Below are 20,366 nucleotides of genomic sequence, written 5' to 3' on the forward strand. Positions count from 1 at the left end.
TTTTAATTGAGTAATGAATCACACTCGCATTATTTCAACATGAGGCAACGAGAAAGAGTCGATAAACAATTTCTAAGTAAATATTTACACGAAAATAAAACTATTGTAATGAATATTCGTGCATAGGTAACTTTATGCAGATCAATTTACGAAAAAAGAAATACTGATTTTCTATTTGTAATATGAATAACGGAAAATAAAACAACTATGATGTTATATGACACATTTTTAACAAACAACAATACTAACATAAGAATGTTAATCAGTAACATTTCTATATTTCACTTGCCTTTTCCAGCCATAGAGCATACTGTGTACATACAATTGTTGGATTTGGTTACTACTTAACTGCCCAGTCATATCAATAAAGTAGGTTCAAAGTACAAATCGAAACAGTATGACTGTATGCTGTATTTAAATCGAAAGTGTTGAGACTGCGTTACAACTACACATCCATGAGAAGAGGAAGGCCCGTGGGTTTAAGCGAATTATTATCTCAGACACGACTACACAGATATATATAACACATCTTGTCGATTTTCTCCCTGCACCCTAAGTTTCGGTCCAGAAATTTAGACTAAAACAAATCAATGATTTTTATAAAAATTAATCATTCATATCAAGCACCAAGCCAATGGGTCAGTTAAAATGCAGTATAACAACATAAGCAATAAACTGTTTTAAAAGATAAATATTTTGTTCATACATTGACTAGTACTGTACAGTTCGGCACAGAATATAATTCTCTATACGTGCGGGAGTAATTCGAGCAAGTTTGATTGAAGCCTGTATATGACGCCGTCTGGTGTAATTTGTAAAAATTAAATTTAGTAACGAGTTTGTATCTGGTAATAACATTTTATACAATCCAGTATTCAACGTCAGCATAGATACAATCAAGACAATCAAATTGATACATAGATACAATCAAATATAATTTCCTTCGTATTTGAAAGTTTTGAAACTTTATACAATATATTCCTAACATTCAATTCTTTAAGCAACAAACTTCAAGTGCATCTTATCCTCGTGTAAACAGCTTCTGAGTGCAAATAATAAAACAGCTATCTAACTCTCAAATTATTTACAAATTATTATTTGTAAGTTAGAAACTGTATTTATTGTAAGTTAATTTAATTATGCAACTTTCACCCGTTGAAGAGCAAAGTAAATATAGAATTAGAAAATTTTTAAATTTAAATTTTAGGTCACAATTGTTTTACTTCATCATACAGTGAGATCAAATATGTCGTCATACGATATATTTTTAAAACTGGTTAGGTGTAGTCACCACTTGAGTCAGATTCCTGTGGTGGAAAAAGGCAGATCTGTATATATTTTTTAAACCATGCATTAAAAACAAACGATCGATATTAATCATTAATAAAGAACTGACGTTCGTGCACAAATTTATTAGGATTTAAACCAGGAGAGTTTCTTTAAATATTACGATAAATATTTATGTTAAAATCATAATTCGTATTTTACTTACATATATTATAGCTCACTTTATTCGGGTTTTATTATTAAATATTTATTACTAACAATAACTTCTGATTAAAGCAAGTTAGCTCAGTAAATAGTGTGGCTTATGTTACACTGTTTTAACTTAAAGCATACGTTTCCATAAATAAATTACAAGAAACCACAGTCATAATACCTATAAAGCAACTATTTTAAACTATTAATAATTTTGGCGAAATTTATTTCATTCATTTCAACCAATTTAGAATGTTTAAGTGCTCCTAAATTCATATATTGATCCAAAATTCCAAACAGTCTTTAAGCAACATTAAAACTAACAGTAGAATGAAATGTATTTCAAAAATAATGTTAAAGATCCATACTTACAATCCATACATAAAATTAATTTTAATTTTCATCATCGATAATTCAGTGGTAAGCTTGAAACATTACAGCAATAAAAATTGGAGTTTAATTCCTGCATGCAGAAGTAATAGAACAGATAGCCCATTGTGCAGAATTGCGTTTAGAAACAAACAAGCTTTATGTAATTTCACTGGTTTCCTGTCCCTATAAAAATATACACATAACTTAGCACCGTTTACATAAAAATGTCAATTAATGAAAGTTCATTAACTTAACGTTAAATCTAAAATAAATGTATATGTTGCTGTTTAGTTACATAGTTGGATAGCACAATGTATGGTACATTACAACACAGTGGTTACGTTTATGTATATACATACATATATATATATGTGTGTGTGTAACAAATTAACGAGTAGTGCTTCGTTTTGTTCTGTATTCCAATATTTCTGCCAAAAATTCACAGACTATCAGTGCTAACTTTCCCCAGTTTTGAGCTTATCTCTTACGTTTATGACGCAACTGTGGCTACAAAGTGTGGAGCGCAATTTTGTAAGGAGACGCGAACCACAGATCCTCGGACACAGCATAGTACGCTAACCACAAGGCCACGTTTCACTTTGAAACTTATTACTGACATTCCTCATCGTTACGTTCAATACAGTGGATATGATTATAATATAAGTTAACATTTAAAACATTAAAATAACGTTAATTTCTAGTTCATATTACAAATACATTCCAAAGTGTTAAAATCTTCGTACTAAACGAAGATGCGAGATACGAATTTCTATTTTATTTTTTACTTTCCTAATTTTAGAAATTTCCATGGAAACCACAACATAAACATGGCGTAATATTCATTACGCTGTTCAAAATGTGCACGAAACTCTAAACAAGACACTGAGTTTCGCTACCCATATCTCTCAAATAAAAAACGTTATTAATACGTCTGTCGCTATGGTTACTATATGCACTTGTACTTACATAATGTTTAGTAAACAAGCGTATAACACATACGTGGTATGTGTCTGAGCATGCATAAAATATTGTATTTAGACATGCATAAATTTCATTTTTGGTACAACAAATTGAACTTTCATACTGATATATGTTTGACAGTATTGGCAGCGAATGAAATTAGATATGCGCACAACCCTTTACTTTTCCTGCGCCTATTGACTGAACGTTTAACACAAAAACACAAGTACCTAGAATATGCTTTACGCTGTTATAGATCTCTTGTGAGCAAAATGTGGAGCGCGTCCCACAGGAGGAACCCATACAGTTCATAAGGGCGCAACAATGATAACACTATGTAACACACATTTTGTTCCTGGATAGTATGTGTTATTTCTTAATTGCTTATGTTGTAAAAGTACAGAAAATGGTCATTATTCCCTTCAAACGTTGCTTTTGTGACCTAGATAATGAAATTTAGAAACTAACCTATTTTTATGTAAAAACGAGCAAATTTGCACATTGTCATTTAAATAGAGTTTGAATAAAACAGCATATGAATCAAGATTTACATAGCTGGCGGTAACCCATGAGTTGGCGGTAGGTGGTGATGACACGCTGCCTTCCCTCTAGTCTTACACTAATTAGGAACGGCTAGCACAGATAGCCCTCGAGTAGCTTTGCGCGAAATTCAAAAAGCAAACAAACAAAATAAAAAGCTTTGCGCGAAATTCTAGACAAACGAAACCTTTAGAAAAATATATTATTCTAGCGGCCTAGCCATTTTTCCACAAATTTTTATTTCTGACTTCGTTATGGCAACACCGATCTTAGGTTAGCATATCATTTTATGATAACACTGAAATGCTTGAACGATTTTTCATTAAGAAGCTATTTTGTGTCTGTGAAAATAGTTTTGAAATGCCAAAGGTACAATAATACGTTTTTACACAAACTAATAATTAGTTGCCACCCGTGTAATGGATTAATGATTGAATATAAGTAATAAATATTATACGAATAAAAATCGTCCTAGGCCTAATACTAATTCATCGGCATTATCGTGTGCAAGCACTTCAACGCAGGATGATGCAAGAAGAGCCGAAACAAGAAAGAAAATAAAATATGATGAAAGTTTTATTGAATACAGTTTTACATGGGCAGGTAATGAAGATGGACCTGGTAGGTTGTGTGTTGAATGTAGAACAGTGTTGAGTAACAGTAGTTTGCATCCAGCAAAGTTAAAACGGCATCTAAAACCCAAACACTCCCAATTAAAAAATTCAACTTCCTAGTATTTCAAAAGAAAGTGTTTGCAATTAAATGGAAGGAAAGCTATATTTCGTTCATTTGTCCATCAGGGCAACAAAGGTGCTCTTATTGCTTCATATTGTGTTAATTACCGTATTGCAAAAGCAGGTGAAGTTCATACAATTGCAGAAGATTTGATAAAACCATGCGCAAAAGATTTGGTAGAGTGTACGATTGATGAGAAATTGCTTAAAAACATTAACTCTGTATCCCTTTCTGACAACTCGGTTTCTCGAAGAATCAAGGATATGTCAGCGAGTTCCTTAACGGAGTTAATAAGGCAAGTAAAAGCGAGTCCAACTTTTTCGCTTCAGATGGATGAATCGACAGATGTCGCATGTTATGCGATATTGCTCGTGTTTATTCGCTATATTTAGAAGCTCGTTTTGAAGACGACACGTTAATTTGCAAACCTTTGCCTACTCAAACAACAGGCAAAGAAATATTTAAACTGAGCGATTTATTTATGGAAGAACATAAGATCCAATGGCAGCTTTGCTCAAATATTTGTAATGATGGGGCTTCAGCTACGATTGGAAAATTTTTAGGCGCAGTGGCATGCATATAAAAGAAAAACCCGAATATCGAGAGTATCCATTGCGGTTTTCATTGTCATGCACTTGCAATGAAACTAATGCCAGAAGAATTAAAAGAGGTATTGGGTGATGATTTTATAAAAGTAACTATTTTTATGACAAGACCACTTAATGCGAGAATCTTCACTTTGCTCTGTGAGGATATGGGAAGTTTGCATAAAAATTTGCCGCTTCATACTGAAGTCCGATGGCTTTCTTGGGGAAAAGTGCTTGCTCGGTTTTACGAACTGCGTGAGGAGGTAGGTTTCTTCTTATCTGAATGTCATTTTGAACTTGTATACAAATTAAGGGACAAATGCTGGACACAGAAAGTGGCTTACCTTTCGGATGTATTTGTCAATCTAAATGAAGTGAATGCTACAATGCAGGGTACCAGGGTAACGTACTTTAAAGCACAGAGTAAAATGGAAGCGCTTCAACGTAAGCTAAAAATTTGGGTTGAATGTATACTTATTGAAAAACTTGACCGCTTCGGAAATCTCAGTGTTTTTTGTTTTTTTTTACTTATGAATGAAGTTGTTGGTAAGTTGTTGTTGTTGTTTTTGGAATTTCGCACAAAGCTACTCGAGGGCTATCTGTGCTAGCCGTCCCTAATTTAGCAGTGTAAGACTAGAGGGAAGGCAGCTAGTCATCACCACCCACCGCCAACTCTTGGGCTACTCTTTTACCAACGAATAGTGGGATTGACCGTCACATTATACGCCCCCACGGCTGGGAGGGCGAGCATGTTTAGCGCGACGCGGGCGAGAACCCGCGACCCTAGGATTACAAGTCGCACGCCTTACGCGCTTGGCCATGCCAGGCCTCTATTGGGAAGTACTTCCCGCCTCAGTTAGAAAAACTACTGTGGATTCAAAATCCCTTTGTTGACTTTGCAAGTACCAACGATTTGCCCTTGGAAGAGAAAGAACAACTTATAGTAATTTCAGCAGAAAGAAATTACACAATTTTGGATTCAAATAGCCATGGAATACCATGAAATAAGTAACAGAGCTTTGAAAATTTTGATGTGTTTTCCAATAGGATATATTTTTGTGAGCAAACATTTTCATTGTATACAGCTACAACGGCCAAATTTAGAAATAGTCTAAATATTGAAGATGATTTGCGCTTACAGGTAACAACCATAACTCTAAATATTGAACTACTTTGTGAACAAAATCAAGCCCATCTGAGCCACAAATAAATAAGAACAATTTACTTTCACTGATATAAATTTTGCAAGCAGAAATTTTTGAAGTAAAATTTTTTCTTTAAATATTGATATTTTTAATAAATTTACGTCCTTAGAGCTTGAAGTAAACTTTATCTGGTGTTAGTGAAGATTGTTTCTATTTTTAGTTTGCTGTTTTATCAAGGCTACGGAATGTTTTTCTTTCTGATTTGAAGCTCCACAGGTTTAAATAGTTTGGGAATCCCTGCTGTGAGGCAACAACACACACTTACGATTACGAGAAAAGTATCGATTCACACAGCGTGACGTCAACAATATTACTTCAGCCTAGATAACAATACAACAGCAAACGAAGTCTCCCAGTGTCACACTGGTACATATACAGACTTAGAACGGTAAAAACCGGGTTTCGATAACCATGTTGTGCATTGCATAAATAGCCATTGTGTAGCTTTGTGCTTAACTTCAAGTAAGTTAGCAAGCGAAACCAACGAACCGATAACAAAGTTACGTAAAGAAGTTTGTCACAACTGACACTTAATACAATCCATCTTCAACACTCCATTCTTACAAAACTAAACATTCGTTAAATATTAATTCACAAAATAAACTAAATAATATCCCTTACATTAAACAGTCTTGTACATTCTACAACCAAAGAATATTAGGGTTGAATGTTAATAAACAACTTCTCCACGGCTGAAATAACGAACATGTTCGGTGATGGTCTATGAATTGTGAATCACCTTATTTTATAAATGGAACCCAGTTAACAGATGACGCTTGTTTAATACTTCATTTATCTAATTAAATCTCCATTACATTTACTGTGCTTTATTATTTTTCTCGCTAGCTAAGGAAGATATTTCATTAATTCAGCATAAAATAACCATTTACACTGTTTACACATCACAAGCAGAACGTTTAAAAATTACTTTTATTAAAAGCAACCAAAAACTCACGCCACAATACCTTTCTCTTATGTAGAGCACAGAAAAATATTGAATACGGTAAACCGGAAGCTCTAATAAGATTTATACACAAATAATATAAGAACTAATAGTCATAGTTACATTTCATGCAAAAAGCAACGTGGCTGTGATTGGATGGCTGAAATGTCATGAGATTGTTTTATATAAATTTATCTTGTTTTTTTCAAGTTTTAAACATTAAAGTACATTTATTAGTTTGTTGAAAACATTAGTAAGTGGAAGTTCGTTTCAGTACTTGAGTCAGTAAACTAAATATCAAACCGAAAACTGAAATGCGTAAGTACCAACCAGCAGAAGCGTGTTAAGGCGTTCGACTTGTAATCTGAGGATCGCGGGTTCGAATCCCGGTCGCATCAAACATGCTCGCCTTTTCAGCCGTGTGGGCGTTATAATGTGACGGTCAATCCCACTATTCGTTGGTAAAAGAGTAGCCCAAGAGTTGGCGGTGGGTGGTGATGACTAGCTGCCTTCCCTGAAATCTTACACTGCTAAATTAGGGACGGCTAGCGCAGATAGCCCTGAAGTAGCTTTGCACGAAATTCAAAAACAAAAAAACCAACCAATCAGTAAGATTATTTAAAATTTGGTTTCACTTAAGAAAATAAAGAGGAAAAAACAATGTGCTATTTTTGTAGATTTCAGCTAATGACATCACGAACAAAATAATCTTACAAACCAAATACCACGAGCATGTGGATAAAACCATTGAATTTTTCAAGGAATAAGAGTGAAAATAAGCCTAGTTGAAAAGATGCAAACTGTTTCATTAAAAGCCTTAACAGCTTCCTAAGAAACATCTTGTCTGACTGGAAAACGTATGAAACAATACATTGTAAGAAAAACATCTTCCTAGTGCAATAAACATGACTAAAATCATTTATAGAGTGGAATGGTGATGTCCTCGTGTCTATTCTTTATCATGTGACACTATTACAAAATATACAGATGTAATATTTATTGTCATAAAAATACAAATGATAACACACACAGAACAGTCAGAAATTTGCCATACAACTTAATGAAACCGTAGATGCTACAGGCTTCTACTGTTTGTATACCATTATGCAGAAGGTTTGTGTGAAGCCTGTTTTCCCAAGGATTGGAAGAAACAGCTATAGTGGAAGCTGTATTCTTTCCTATCGATGAAGGCCTGGCAATGATTAGGTGGATAGAGCATTTGACTCATAATCTGAGGACCATGGGTTTGAATCCCAGGTCACACCAAATATGCTTGCCTTTTCAGCCACAAAGGCATTAAAATAAAACAATCAATCCCAATATTACACATTTTTAAGAATTAGATACATGTGTTATAAACATTTCAAAATGCTGCAGTGACAATAAAAGTAGATCATACTCAGCTAACTTCATCAATTGAAGTCTTTAAAATATTTTATTGTAACATACAGTACCAGCTCTAAAACTATATAGATTACACCATATAACACAATGGATACACAATTTTGTTCCTGGATAGTTTGTGTTACTTCTTTGTAGCTTATGTTGTAAAAGTACAGAAAATGGCCATCATTCCCTTCAAACTTTGCTTTTATGACCTGGATAATGAAATTTAGAAATTTACCTATTTTCTATGTAAAAACAGGCAAATTTGCACATTTTCATGTACATAAGGTCTGAATAAAACAACATATGGATCAAGATTTACATGTATTTATACTAAAGTTATAAAGCAAGGAACAAAAATGTTGAGAAGTGAGTAATTTTTTGAGATTTGTGATTGTAAATCCCTTTCACGCATGAGCCCACAAATATAGCCTCTCATCAATTTTTTGATATACACTCCCAGGTCACAAAAGTGAAGTTTGAAGAGAAAAATAGGTCTTTTCTATTTACTTTAAACATAAGCAATTGGGAAATAACATTTTCTGCCCATGTACAAGAAAAAGTAAAACATTTTGTTACATAAGTGTTATATCTGATAAACAATATGCAAAGTAATTTATTTTGTTCTCCTGTTCTAAGATAGCGATGCTCCAAAATATGAGTCACAGCAATATCATTTGACCACACACCTTTCATCTACACCAAGTACTATTCCAATTGGCTCACAGCTTTTGTTTGCTGAAATGTGATCTTAAAAGCTGATATTCTTATACAGTGGATGGTATGTGTAAAATATCTCTAAAGCACAGCTTAAAACTAACCTTACTGCTACAATTTTATCAACTATCAACTTATGTGTACAATACAAAATATTAAAATATAGCTTGAGTTTCAGTATGTCACAATAACACCTTAAAATGAAATTACATGCATATAAATTGTAATGCGAGACATTAACTGCATGATACCATTCTTTCAAGGATAATGAATGTAAATTCCTGTGTAGTTCTTCATTACATAACAATGCAATATTTGTAAATCACACAATTTTGTAGGTCTTCTCAATAATGTGCAATTATTTACAAACTGAGAAATGAAAACAAAGAATATGACAATAACAAACCACTTTACAAAAAGCTATTAAAGTGTTACATGGTTGGCTTTTAACAATTATATTCAATATGAAATAAAAATGATTTAAATTTATCATTACGTTTTGCATACATATTTTGAAGTACACTTATCACATCTAAATTTCTATACTGTCTTTCCCCATGTGTATAATAAACTATGGGAACACAGTACAGGATACTGGATTTGTCATAAGCCTTATGCTATAATATGAAGATAACAATGAAAAGACAAGTTTAAAATTTGGAAGAGACAAGATAGTTAATACAGTTTTATTTTTCCAACAGAGTGATTGAATTACTGAATGGCATGCTATCTGAAATAGTGGAGTCCAGCACTTAACAGAAGTTTAGGATAAAACTGATTATTTCCTAAAAACTAAAGGGTAGGTTTAATGGTTTTTTTTACCCTTCCACAAAGGAAAGTACCCACTTTAAATTTATTTGAACCCTAAAAATGCATACTGATATTTGGCAGACTTGCCTCTTAAATACTGAAAGCCAGAGTACTCACAATGAAAGGAGATTTTGTAATGTTAAGATTATACAATATACATGCACAAGCATACACACAATACACTAAACAGCATAAAGGTAAACACCCAGACCATGCTAAAAAATATGGTCCAGCAACTCTTTAATAAATTTCAGAGTCAGATATATTTGAACTGAAATTTAGTGAGAACGGGTTAAATTGTATATAACAACTGGATCTAAGGACACTCTGAAAGAAGACACTTCTTATTAATGTACCTTTTCGTGTTGAATATTTTTGGTCCATTAAAAAGTGGACCAGTTAAAGCAGTAGTGCATTTATCTGTGGACCCAACAACAAGAGCACAGGTAGCAGCATAAACATGTAGGAGAACACCTATTTATGTTAGTAAGTAAGGTATCTGTAGTGGAAGATTCCCAGTACAGATCAGCCAAAATCTATGAGGTTTTAACCTACTTCATTCACATTTAAAACAAATCACTGAGTGCTCAACATAATAAAAGTTATCCTGAAGACAGGAATCAAGGTTAAGAAAAGAGAAAGCAAGTGTATGAAAAAGTATGTTTCCCATCCACACTGAGAATGGGCACCCCATAACAAGTATCTCTAATGCTACATGGTATGTATAGAAGTGGAAAAGATATTCAGCAGGTGACATCCTTTGTCCACCTTCATAAAGAATCATCCTCTTGATTTTATATATTTCTTTGATGAAGCACAAGTTCAGAGAATGTAACTAAGACAAATGCAGATGTTTAACTAGCATGCAAGAGTCCCAAATGGAGAAATCCATATAAATGCACAAGTCCCAAAAGAAGGAAAGACTAAATTATTCATGTACCAATGATAAATGCAGGGTTAAGTAATAATCTGCAAAAGTCCAGTTGCAATAACATGCATAAACAGGAAATCTCCAAAGAGTAAAGAAATCTTATTATTAAATCAAATGATCTGTTAACCCCAAACATCTGTACAAATGATGAAAGTGGTGTTAGTCAGTATAGAAATGTTAACATTACCCTTACCTGAAGATGTATTCCCAATATACAGTCACCTCACACATCTTATGAGACTTGCATGCTACTAGCCTTGAGTTAACTCTTGTCCAAAAAGCATGTGTTTAATGTTAACTGCATTAGGAAATGATGACATCAACATGTAGTGATGGCCATCCACTTGCACTCAAAATAACCTCATTCTTAGATAAAGTAAGAAAAAAATGTACAAGAAGTGGGGAGGACAGGTAGAAAGGTGTCCAGAAGTGAGTGAGTGAGTATCTATCAGAAATATATTTATTTTAAGGAAAGTGTTATTTTCAAAACCAGTACCTCATCTCTTCACACAGAATAGATAGAATCTCACATTGAAATGGTGGAGGGGCTAGTTAGCATTAAACATAGATAAGCTTCCTTTAGAAAGTACCCAAAGGGAAAGTTAAGTGAGACAGGCAAACATTGTTTAAGAGATCATCCTGCCCTAACAAGTCCCAACAGTAGAAGAACCCAATTAAGGAGGTATACAGCAGAATTAGTAGTGTGCACTAAAGTGGTGAAAAGAAGAGAATGAAACTCTCCAGGTATCTCTTCTGGGCCACAATGAACTGCCTCAGAAATAAGGTGAATAGACAAAAGGTTACACAGGAGGGTATGTAATTGGACACTAGAAAGTAAAAGAGAAGGAGTCATAGATGTGGGATCAAGTGGTAAATAAGATAGAGAATAACTTACCTACTCTATATTTTATTTAGTTTCAAGAATAACTAAAGCTAACAAATAGAATTCCAAAGGCTAAGGAGAGCAATATGATGCAAAACAATTTAAAAATGTATTTGAAATCATCTACATGCCAGCCTTTAAAAATGTTCTCTAATGTATACAAAGATTGAAAGTCAGACATTAACAAATGCTGAGTTTTATAAATTGTAACTTCACTCCTAAGATGTCCAGACACGTAATGGTAGACTATTAAGACGAACTATGTAAATCAACTCATTAGCAATATCTAAGAACTGGGATTTGTTGCCAGATATAAATATCCTTTATAAGTCTCTTTAAAAGACTCCTTATATGCAATATACCAATTAATAGCCCTGAAAGCACATAAAAAGCATTCTTTAGAGTGATAATCTGGATGAATGAGAGTACGTAACACAGAGGTTACCTTCTCTTGCTCCACAATTTTTTGTAAGGAAAAATTTGTCAAAATACAGCACTGGGGTTACAAATATCAGATCTTGTCATAAGTAGAACAACCAACAAAACAATGTCTTCAGTGAAAAATGGTTGAGTAAGAAAGTTACTAAAATTCAAAAGGAGGAGAAGCAAGGCATCGTGAGTCTGAAGTACCATCAACAATAATGTCTAGTGAAACAAGGATGAAGCAAGATCAGGAAAAAAATGGGAATGAAAGAAAAAGTGATGACATATGTAGCATCTAATAGTGGCAGAGAAGGCATTTTGTAGCCTGCAAAAGGAGTTTAAACAAAAGACAAGAAACAGGATGACTATGCTGCCAACTCTTCAATGTAGCCCAGTGAAATTGGAACATAGCCATGAATGAATATTATACATAAACATTATAAATGTTGAGCTGCTTGAAAAATTAATCTAGCTCTTCTAAAAATGTTTTCAAAGAAGTAGAAGAATGGGATCCCCATTGAAACAGATGATACCACAGGGAAACCATGACTAAGGCAACCATTGTGGAAAAATAAGGAGTGATCTTGACTGATATCCAAGGAAAGAAGTGAAGGATAGTGTAGAAGTGAAGGATAGTGTAAACACACAGACATATCTAAGATTAGAATACAATGCTAGAGAAGCAAGATCTAGAACTGGAGACAAGTTAAAAAAAGATTATGTCAAATGGATTGATCAGTAGATGAACATATCATTGGCTCAACCACTGAAAAGCTGAAGTGTCCACCCTATAGGGAGAAGACATGAATCTCTTAAATGTGAATACACAAGAAATTTCATTACACATGGCATAAAACAGGCTTGGAAATAGGTATGATATAGATGGAACTAATGACAAACAGAGACAACAGAAAAAAAAAGAAACAATGACAAAGGTTGTGTAGTGAAGTTGTGCAGTTGATAAATACTATTAACACAGAAAAGTGTATGTGAAGTAAAATACAATGGTGACATAGTAAGTGTAAGGACTTTTGATATGCATGCTAAAGTACCCAAAGATCCAAAAGATCAACATGACATTCTCTTTCCAAAGACATCAGGAATCAACAAAGTCAATATTCCTCAAAGACAGCAACCAGCCTTTGTGAAAAGCATCTGTTAAGATTCGTAGATCTGTAAGAGGTAAAAATAATAGAAGAACCTGCTGTAGTAAGTTACTGATTCAGCCAACATCAAATGTATATAGAATAATGAAAGAGAGGGGAGTTGCCCAAGATAACAGGTCAGAAAATAAGATGACACTAAGAAACAAGATCCCACTGGAGGTATTGCAAGTGAGCATCCTGTAAGGGAATGACACCCATCATCCCCAAAGAGGAAATGTCCTTAATAGTATGTATGGAGGACATCCTAATCATTCAATCTGAACAAACCAACAGTGTCTTATGCAATGTCACAATATCCATTCATCTCTTCCAAAGGAAATTTCTATATATATATATATATATATATATATAGATCTTAAAACTTCTCTGATCATCACATAAGAAACAACTATATTTTCATTAATCGATATGTTTTAGGGGTTAGCATTTTTTGAAGAAAGGGACGAGAATTGTCCTTGAAATTATAAACTAGTCAATTTACATGTATAGTGAAAAATAACTTACACAATGCAACAAAAACTTACACAAAATTATTTAGCAAAATATATCACACAAATAGAGCTAACATGGATTCACAAAATGGGAAATCTTGCTTCACCACTCTTAACCTTTTCAGAGGATGTCACAGAATGACTAAAAGAATCACATAGGTGCAGAATGATAAATTATTTCAGATTTTAATTTATCCCTGTAAAACAACATTTCTATCTTCAGAATCATCACAGTAAAATTCCTCTGAACTTTTACAAACAGTACTAGTACCAGGACTTATTTGAGCTATTTTGATTATATGTATACATACTTATTTTTCTTTTTCTCTACCATTTTTTTGTTTGAGAATTTTATCCTTGAACAAGTCAATATATTTTCCTATACAAGAAGACCAAAACTGCATATAATATTCCAAGTGAGGTCTAATCAATGATTTGGGTTGATAAGGCACTATCTCATTTGACTTGTAATAAATATACTTATAGTCTAAATTTCTGTTAATTTACTACAAGCAGTATGGTACCACTACATTGGTTTGAGCAATTTCTTCACCATTATACCAAGATTCCTTTCTTCAGTTTCTTCTTGTCTCCAAATTACAATAACCAAATGCATCTTGTTGTGCTAGCTATAGTTAGTCATTTGCCAAGTATTTATCTGTCTTACTAATTGCCTCATATCCTTTTATGATATCTCAACATCCTTTGCACAGATATAAATATCTGAGATACTAGAATCAGTGCATTTTACTAGTTTATTAGTTGTTACTCTATTAACATCATCAATGTAAATTAGAAAAAGTAAAGACCCACACACTAATCTCTGGGGCACTTAACTAGTAACAGGGTTTAATTTGACTGGACTTCATTAATAACAACTCTTTGCTTTCTCCCATCCAATTCTCTGCAGTCCAATTAACTAGTCTTTTCTCAACCTTCACTGATGCCATTTTTTTAGTTAATTTTTTATCAAACATTTTCTGAAAATCTTATCATGCCCTTCTAAAATAAGAGTAACACTGATAACTTCCCAGTACTTAGGCCCATGTCCCATCTTTTCACCCATCAAAAACGAGAAAGATGCATTAATAACCTTTTACCTCCTTTAAAACCAAGCGAAAAACCTTGTTTGGCTCTGGTACTTTATTTACCACCAGAGAATTAATATTTACATGATTCAGATAAATTCTAATATTACCCATACAATGCAAAAGGTCAAGAACATTGTTACTATATTCTTTTGCAAAAAGAGAAAAGAAGAAAATATTCAGAGAATTAGTCATTTCATAGTATTCAGTAGAAACCTTGCTAATGCTTTTATTTGAGAGCAAAGACCTCATTCACATGTTTTGTTTACATTTAAAAATTCTTACTGTTAGTTTTAATATTATCTGCCAACTATTTCTCATAAGTCCTTTTGGATTTCTTAATCAAATTCTTAACTGTCTATTGTCCTATAAATTTTCCAATCTATTAGACAATTTAAATTTATTAAATTGATTCCTGATTTGTCATTTATGTCTTGAGTAAACTAGTTAGATTAGTCTACCATGTTGTCATTATCTTCTTTCCAGGAGCATTCCTATCTTGAATTAAAAGCAATTTATTTTATTTATTTTTTTTAAATCTTATAAACACCATGTTATAAACCATTATTTTAATTTTACAAAGATAAATCTTGTCTCATGGTTCTGAAAATTAGAAAACTAAAATTCAGTTTCTTCCATCTTAGCATTTATAAAAAAAAAAAAAAAAAAAAAATGCTATAATCACTTTTCTTTAAACAACCTCACATTTTTTATCTTATTTTTAACTAATGAAGTTTCAAGCAATATTCCTCAGTCTGAACAGTTACTAGATGGAAAGATCATCACATTAATTCCAGATTTGTTAACAAAAAGTTGGGAAATTTACAGAATGAGATTCCTTTGCAATATATTTCCCCAAAGATTTTGAAGGATGTAAAGGATTGGATATGTGAACCACTTGCTATAGTTCTATGAAAGTCCTTAAACTGAGAGAAAGTGCCTGAGGATTGTAAGCTCGTTAATGGAGGTGATGAAAATTGTTCTGGTATATTAATCTTTTATCAGTGTTGGAAAAAGTTTTTGAAAGCTTAATAAAAGTTGTTTGCAAAATAATATGAAAAGGTGTAGAATTTTGTTGTTTTCAGTATGGTTCCACTGGCAGAAAGTCTTGCCTTACTAGTCTTTTGACATTCTGTGAAGAGGTTACAACTTATATCAGTGAGGGCAATGGGTGAATTTAGTGTACTTTTATTTTCAGAAAGCATCTTTCAAAATGCCACATGGAAAGATGGTTAAAAATATGAAAGTAGATGGTTGTTATAAATGGATTTCATTCAAACTGATTAATGTTGTAAGTTGGATACCTCAGAACAGAGTTTTTGGACCTTTGATCTTTTTGATTTACATCAATAACATACTGTAGGAATAGTCAGTAAATTAGGTAAATTTACTAATGACATTAAAGTCTTCAGTTTTGACAACTGTGAGGATGATGCTGCCAATTTACGTAAAGATTTAGATCATTTGGCGAGTTAGGTAAATAAATGCAAAGTAAATCATGTGAACTACTAAAGTCTGAATCACACAATTTTGAAGATATTATCTTTAACAGTTTTACTGAAGAAAACAATCTTGGTGTTCTGGTTGATTAGTCTCTTAAATCATCCAGCAGTGCATTGTTGCTAATGATAGGTTAGATAGAATTTTACTGTGTATCTACAGACATATTTAATACAATTCTGAAGAGTTTATTCCTTTATTGTACAAGTCACTGGTTAGGCCACATTTGGAGTACTGTGTTCAGTATTGAGCTTCTTACCTTAGATAGGACTGAAATTGTTGGAAATAGTTCAAAGGAGGGTTACTGGGATGATACCTGAAATGGAAAGGTTATTACATGAGAATGGGTAAATATCTGTAAATGTTTTGTCTTGCTAAAAGGAGTTAAAGCAAATATGAATGAGGTGTTTAAGACTACTAAAGAAATTTATAGCACTGACAAGCCATTTTCCTTGTACATAATAGTTAGAATAGTAAGATATAGGATGGTCAGAGTAGAATAATTAGGGGGATAGAAATACATTTTGGTAGAATATGTCACAAGCTGAGATAGTTTGAATTTTCTAACAGAGTAATTGATCTTTGGTAAAGGTTTCCTTCAGATGTAGTAGAGGCAAGGAGTTTAAAATATGGCTTGAAAAATACTTGAGTGTTAAGAAATGTCTCCAAATTTTCTTTTTCCATATAATTTAATTTGGCAGATGATGCAGCCTAGATGGATCAGTTGGTTCCTTGTTGTCCTTAAATGTTATGTTAGGAACAGAGACATTTTTAACCCTTTAAACTACAATTTTCTAAGAGGGTCTATAATATGAATGGCCCATTGGTTGAACTGACATTAAATACACCATGGTTAGTAGTGATTACACAAAAACTTAAAATGTCACCCATGTGTTTTTTTAATTACTTGGTATATATAAACATCATAAATAAACTTAAGGAATTTCTTTTTGACACTATCTGATTCCATAGTCCTAGTTAATGTGTCTAAAGTGTCCAAAAATTACTGCATCAGTATTCTTATGCACAACAACTCTGATCTTATTATATTTCTCTTTGATCTTATCTATATCATCAGGTGAACTGTTGTGGCTGTCAAATCAAATAAAAACTTTCTACCTTTCAATTCCTGACTAACTGCAATCATAGAAATTCAACACTCTTGACTACCATGTTTTAGGTCTTTAATTCTAACAGGCTGCTGTTCATCTGCTACACAGAAAACCATTTAAAATATTTATCAAATATTGATATAAATCAGTAATAAATCCTAATCTGGAACACTGTGTACTGTTTTTATCCTCTCACCTAAGAAAGGATACTGACTTATTAAAAAGACTCAAATGAGAACATCTACAACAATGATCAGTATGGGGACAGAAAGGTTCTTTTACTGGAAAACTTTAACATATTTCATTTTGAAAAGAGTAATAGATGACATTATTGAAGTTTCAATATAATATGTGGAATCAATGAGATAAAGGCATCTGGTTTCTTTATGCTCTGCTCCTGTACTCTTTAGATTAGAGAGCACAAGCTTAAGATTTTGAGAGACAGGCTGGACTTTAGTTAAGGTGGCTTTATTTTTCTAACATCATAATTTGCTTATGGAATAATATGCTGTTATCATCAGTAATAGAAGTTGACATCTGACAAAGGTTTAAAATGAGAATTGGTAATTTCCTGAAAACCTGAGGGAGGGTTTAATTTTTTTTTTTTCTTGGAGGTTGGTGTGTTGGAAAATCCTTAAAGGACCAAATGGTCCATTATATTTAGAATATCTAAACTCTTACCAGTTTTTAATAGCTAAGTCATATCTAGTTTGTTTTTTTTAAATTCCAGAGAAAACATGCCCAAATGTTCAAGTTTCTTTTAATAAATAAATGTTGGAACCAAGTATTACATTAGTAGCATATTTCTTCATTTTGAACAGATTGTCAATATCCTTTCTGTTTTAAGAGAGAACACAACAACATAAACCAAAACATTCTTTATACTCTGGTCAACAATGTTGATATTTTTATCCTAAGCTTTTATGTCACTTTATTATAAAAAAACAAAAACAAACAACAACAAAATTACCCATCCTCAGCTTTAATTGACATGATATTTGAAGACCATAACATTTTCTAATGTTACACTTTTATAATCTTTATTTTAAAAGACTATGTAATACTAATGATTTTTTGTACACTAAGCAATAAAAGCTATATATAAAATCCTTCATTGCAAAAATTTCTACTGTTTGTATAAAACACAAATGCTTTAATCTTTCTTATTGGGAAAGCCAATCTACTAGTCTCACATTTTATAAACTTCACATCAAAATCTGAAGTTAAACTTTCTTCACCTGTATAAAAGTTGATTAAAATGATAAAATTAGTTTTTATAACATTTCCACAAACGTTATTCTTATTTGTGTATCAATTCAAACTGAGTCCATTATCCATATTTCTCTCTCTCTCTCTTGTCATCAAACAGGTCCTAAAGATGTAACTGGTCTACCTGTTCATCCAAACATATCCATAAGTATTCATCTAATTATCACACTATCAATAAAAATTCCTTATCCACATAAGAAAACTTGAGCTACTCCAAAATGTAGTAATTTAGAATTATGTCACAGCTCTATGCAATATAAATCCTTAAATCTGCCATGATTATCATCATTAACAATGAGTATGTAAAGTTTAATCCTAGGTTTCCTTTACATTTATACATGCATCTTACTTCATTACAACTTTCTTTCTCTAACACTTTACAATATTTGGAGGCCAAAAACTAGTTAAACTCTGACAATTGAGTAAGATTTGCTTGACTAATTTTACATTTTGTACCATTTGGTACTATAATACCAATTAACTGATATAATCCAGATCAATCTTTCTGACCTTTATATGTGTTCATTCCATACCTCAAATTATCCAAGACTTAGTTGTACCAAAATATGATTATAATAAATCTTGACAATTTTATAATTCCATGACACACCAAACTTTTCTTAACTCATAAAAAAAAAAACCGTTTCACTTTACCTAGAGAATATAGAATTTTGAAAACATTAAATGTTGTCCCTTCAACTATACTTAATTTAAGCAAGTTTTCCAAGCTCTTCAGAAAAGTGATCATTCCTAACATGTATTTAAAACGAAAAGTCTGGATGATTAATCAATTAACTAATCAATAATATTTCATTTAAAACTTAAACTTATTAGTTTATATATATATATAGTTATGTAGAAAGTTATTCAGAAAAAATATGTGCTACTCACTCGTATTTTTCATGTTGACTAAATTTGTACTCATGCGTATGTCGTTAAACATTTTATATTGTTCTAAATAAGAGTAACTTACTTATATGGAGTGTGGATCCAATAAATTTATATCGCTGATTACCACTCAATACAACTTTACAATTATAAGCTATTTCTATTCAACCAACAAATTATGATGTTAGCACTGTCGCAATCACAGCGACGTCTGTACTTTGCGGTTACAACCACAAAAAAAAACAACAGTTATTATTAACAGTCTATACCATATAGTTAATAGTGGTGAAAATTTAAAGTAAAAACTAGTACTTAACAAGAATTGTGACTAGCTTGAACACTATTAAGCCTAACTCACCCCATGTTATTTTTCTCGTTGGTCATACGAGATATTGTCTGTTACTTTATTTTTATCTCGACACCTTCTGCCCTCCAACCACGAAGAAATTCCCCTTTACTGTTTACATCTCCCTGCTGATCAATTACCTACCTACCTGATTTTGCGCCATCTGTGAGATTTAAAGATGTAAAAAATATACTCGAGAGATAAATAAAATATTCATGTTTTAACTTACAAGGAGAACATTAAGAAAGGAAAAGGGAAGTCGAGACATTTTCCTGAAAAACTAGATAAAGAAAATACTGCGTTATTTCCCGTAGCCTAACGTTAAATAAAAGCTTATGTTAAAAAAGTGAGTGTTCAAATAAAATGCATTTAGAATTTAAATTGGCGGTAACCACCAAGGAATTTTACTGTTTACTGAGTTTTAGTTAGTAATATAACTATGTTCTCACAATTGTGCAGGGATTGAGCGTAAATAGGGCTTAAAGGATTTGAGGAACTTAAGAATTGCCGAAAAGAAGAGAAACATAATTTTCTT

The 20,366-nt window shown here is 32.4% G+C and overlaps 1 protein-coding gene across 12 annotated transcripts in view; it reads right to left on the reverse strand.

The window, feature by feature from the left end:
• Positions 1-19,992, reverse strand: part of LOC143249246 (homer protein homolog 2-like) — a 262,984-nt gene extending 242,992 nt beyond the window's left edge. For 3 of the 12 annotated variants that reach the window (XM_076498751.1, XM_076498752.1, XM_076498749.1), the window contains exons 1-2: positions 19,844-19,990; positions 16,476-16,532 (exon numbers count right to left, since the gene is read on the reverse strand). In XM_076498751.1, the coding sequence (XP_076354866.1) occupies positions 16,476-16,532; positions 19,844-19,869 (83 nt within the window). In that variant the 5' untranslated portion in view covers positions 19,870-19,990. The other 9 variants (XM_076498754.1, XM_076498758.1, XM_076498760.1 and 6 more) reach the window with 9 other exon arrangements.
• Between the last annotated feature and the right edge of the window lie 374 nt (positions 19,993-20,366).

Source organism: Tachypleus tridentatus, chromosome 4 (genome assembly GCF_004210375.1).
Source record: "Tachypleus tridentatus isolate NWPU-2018 chromosome 4, ASM421037v1, whole genome shotgun sequence".
NCBI lineage: Eukaryota > Metazoa > Arthropoda > Merostomata > Xiphosura > Limulidae > Tachypleus > Tachypleus tridentatus.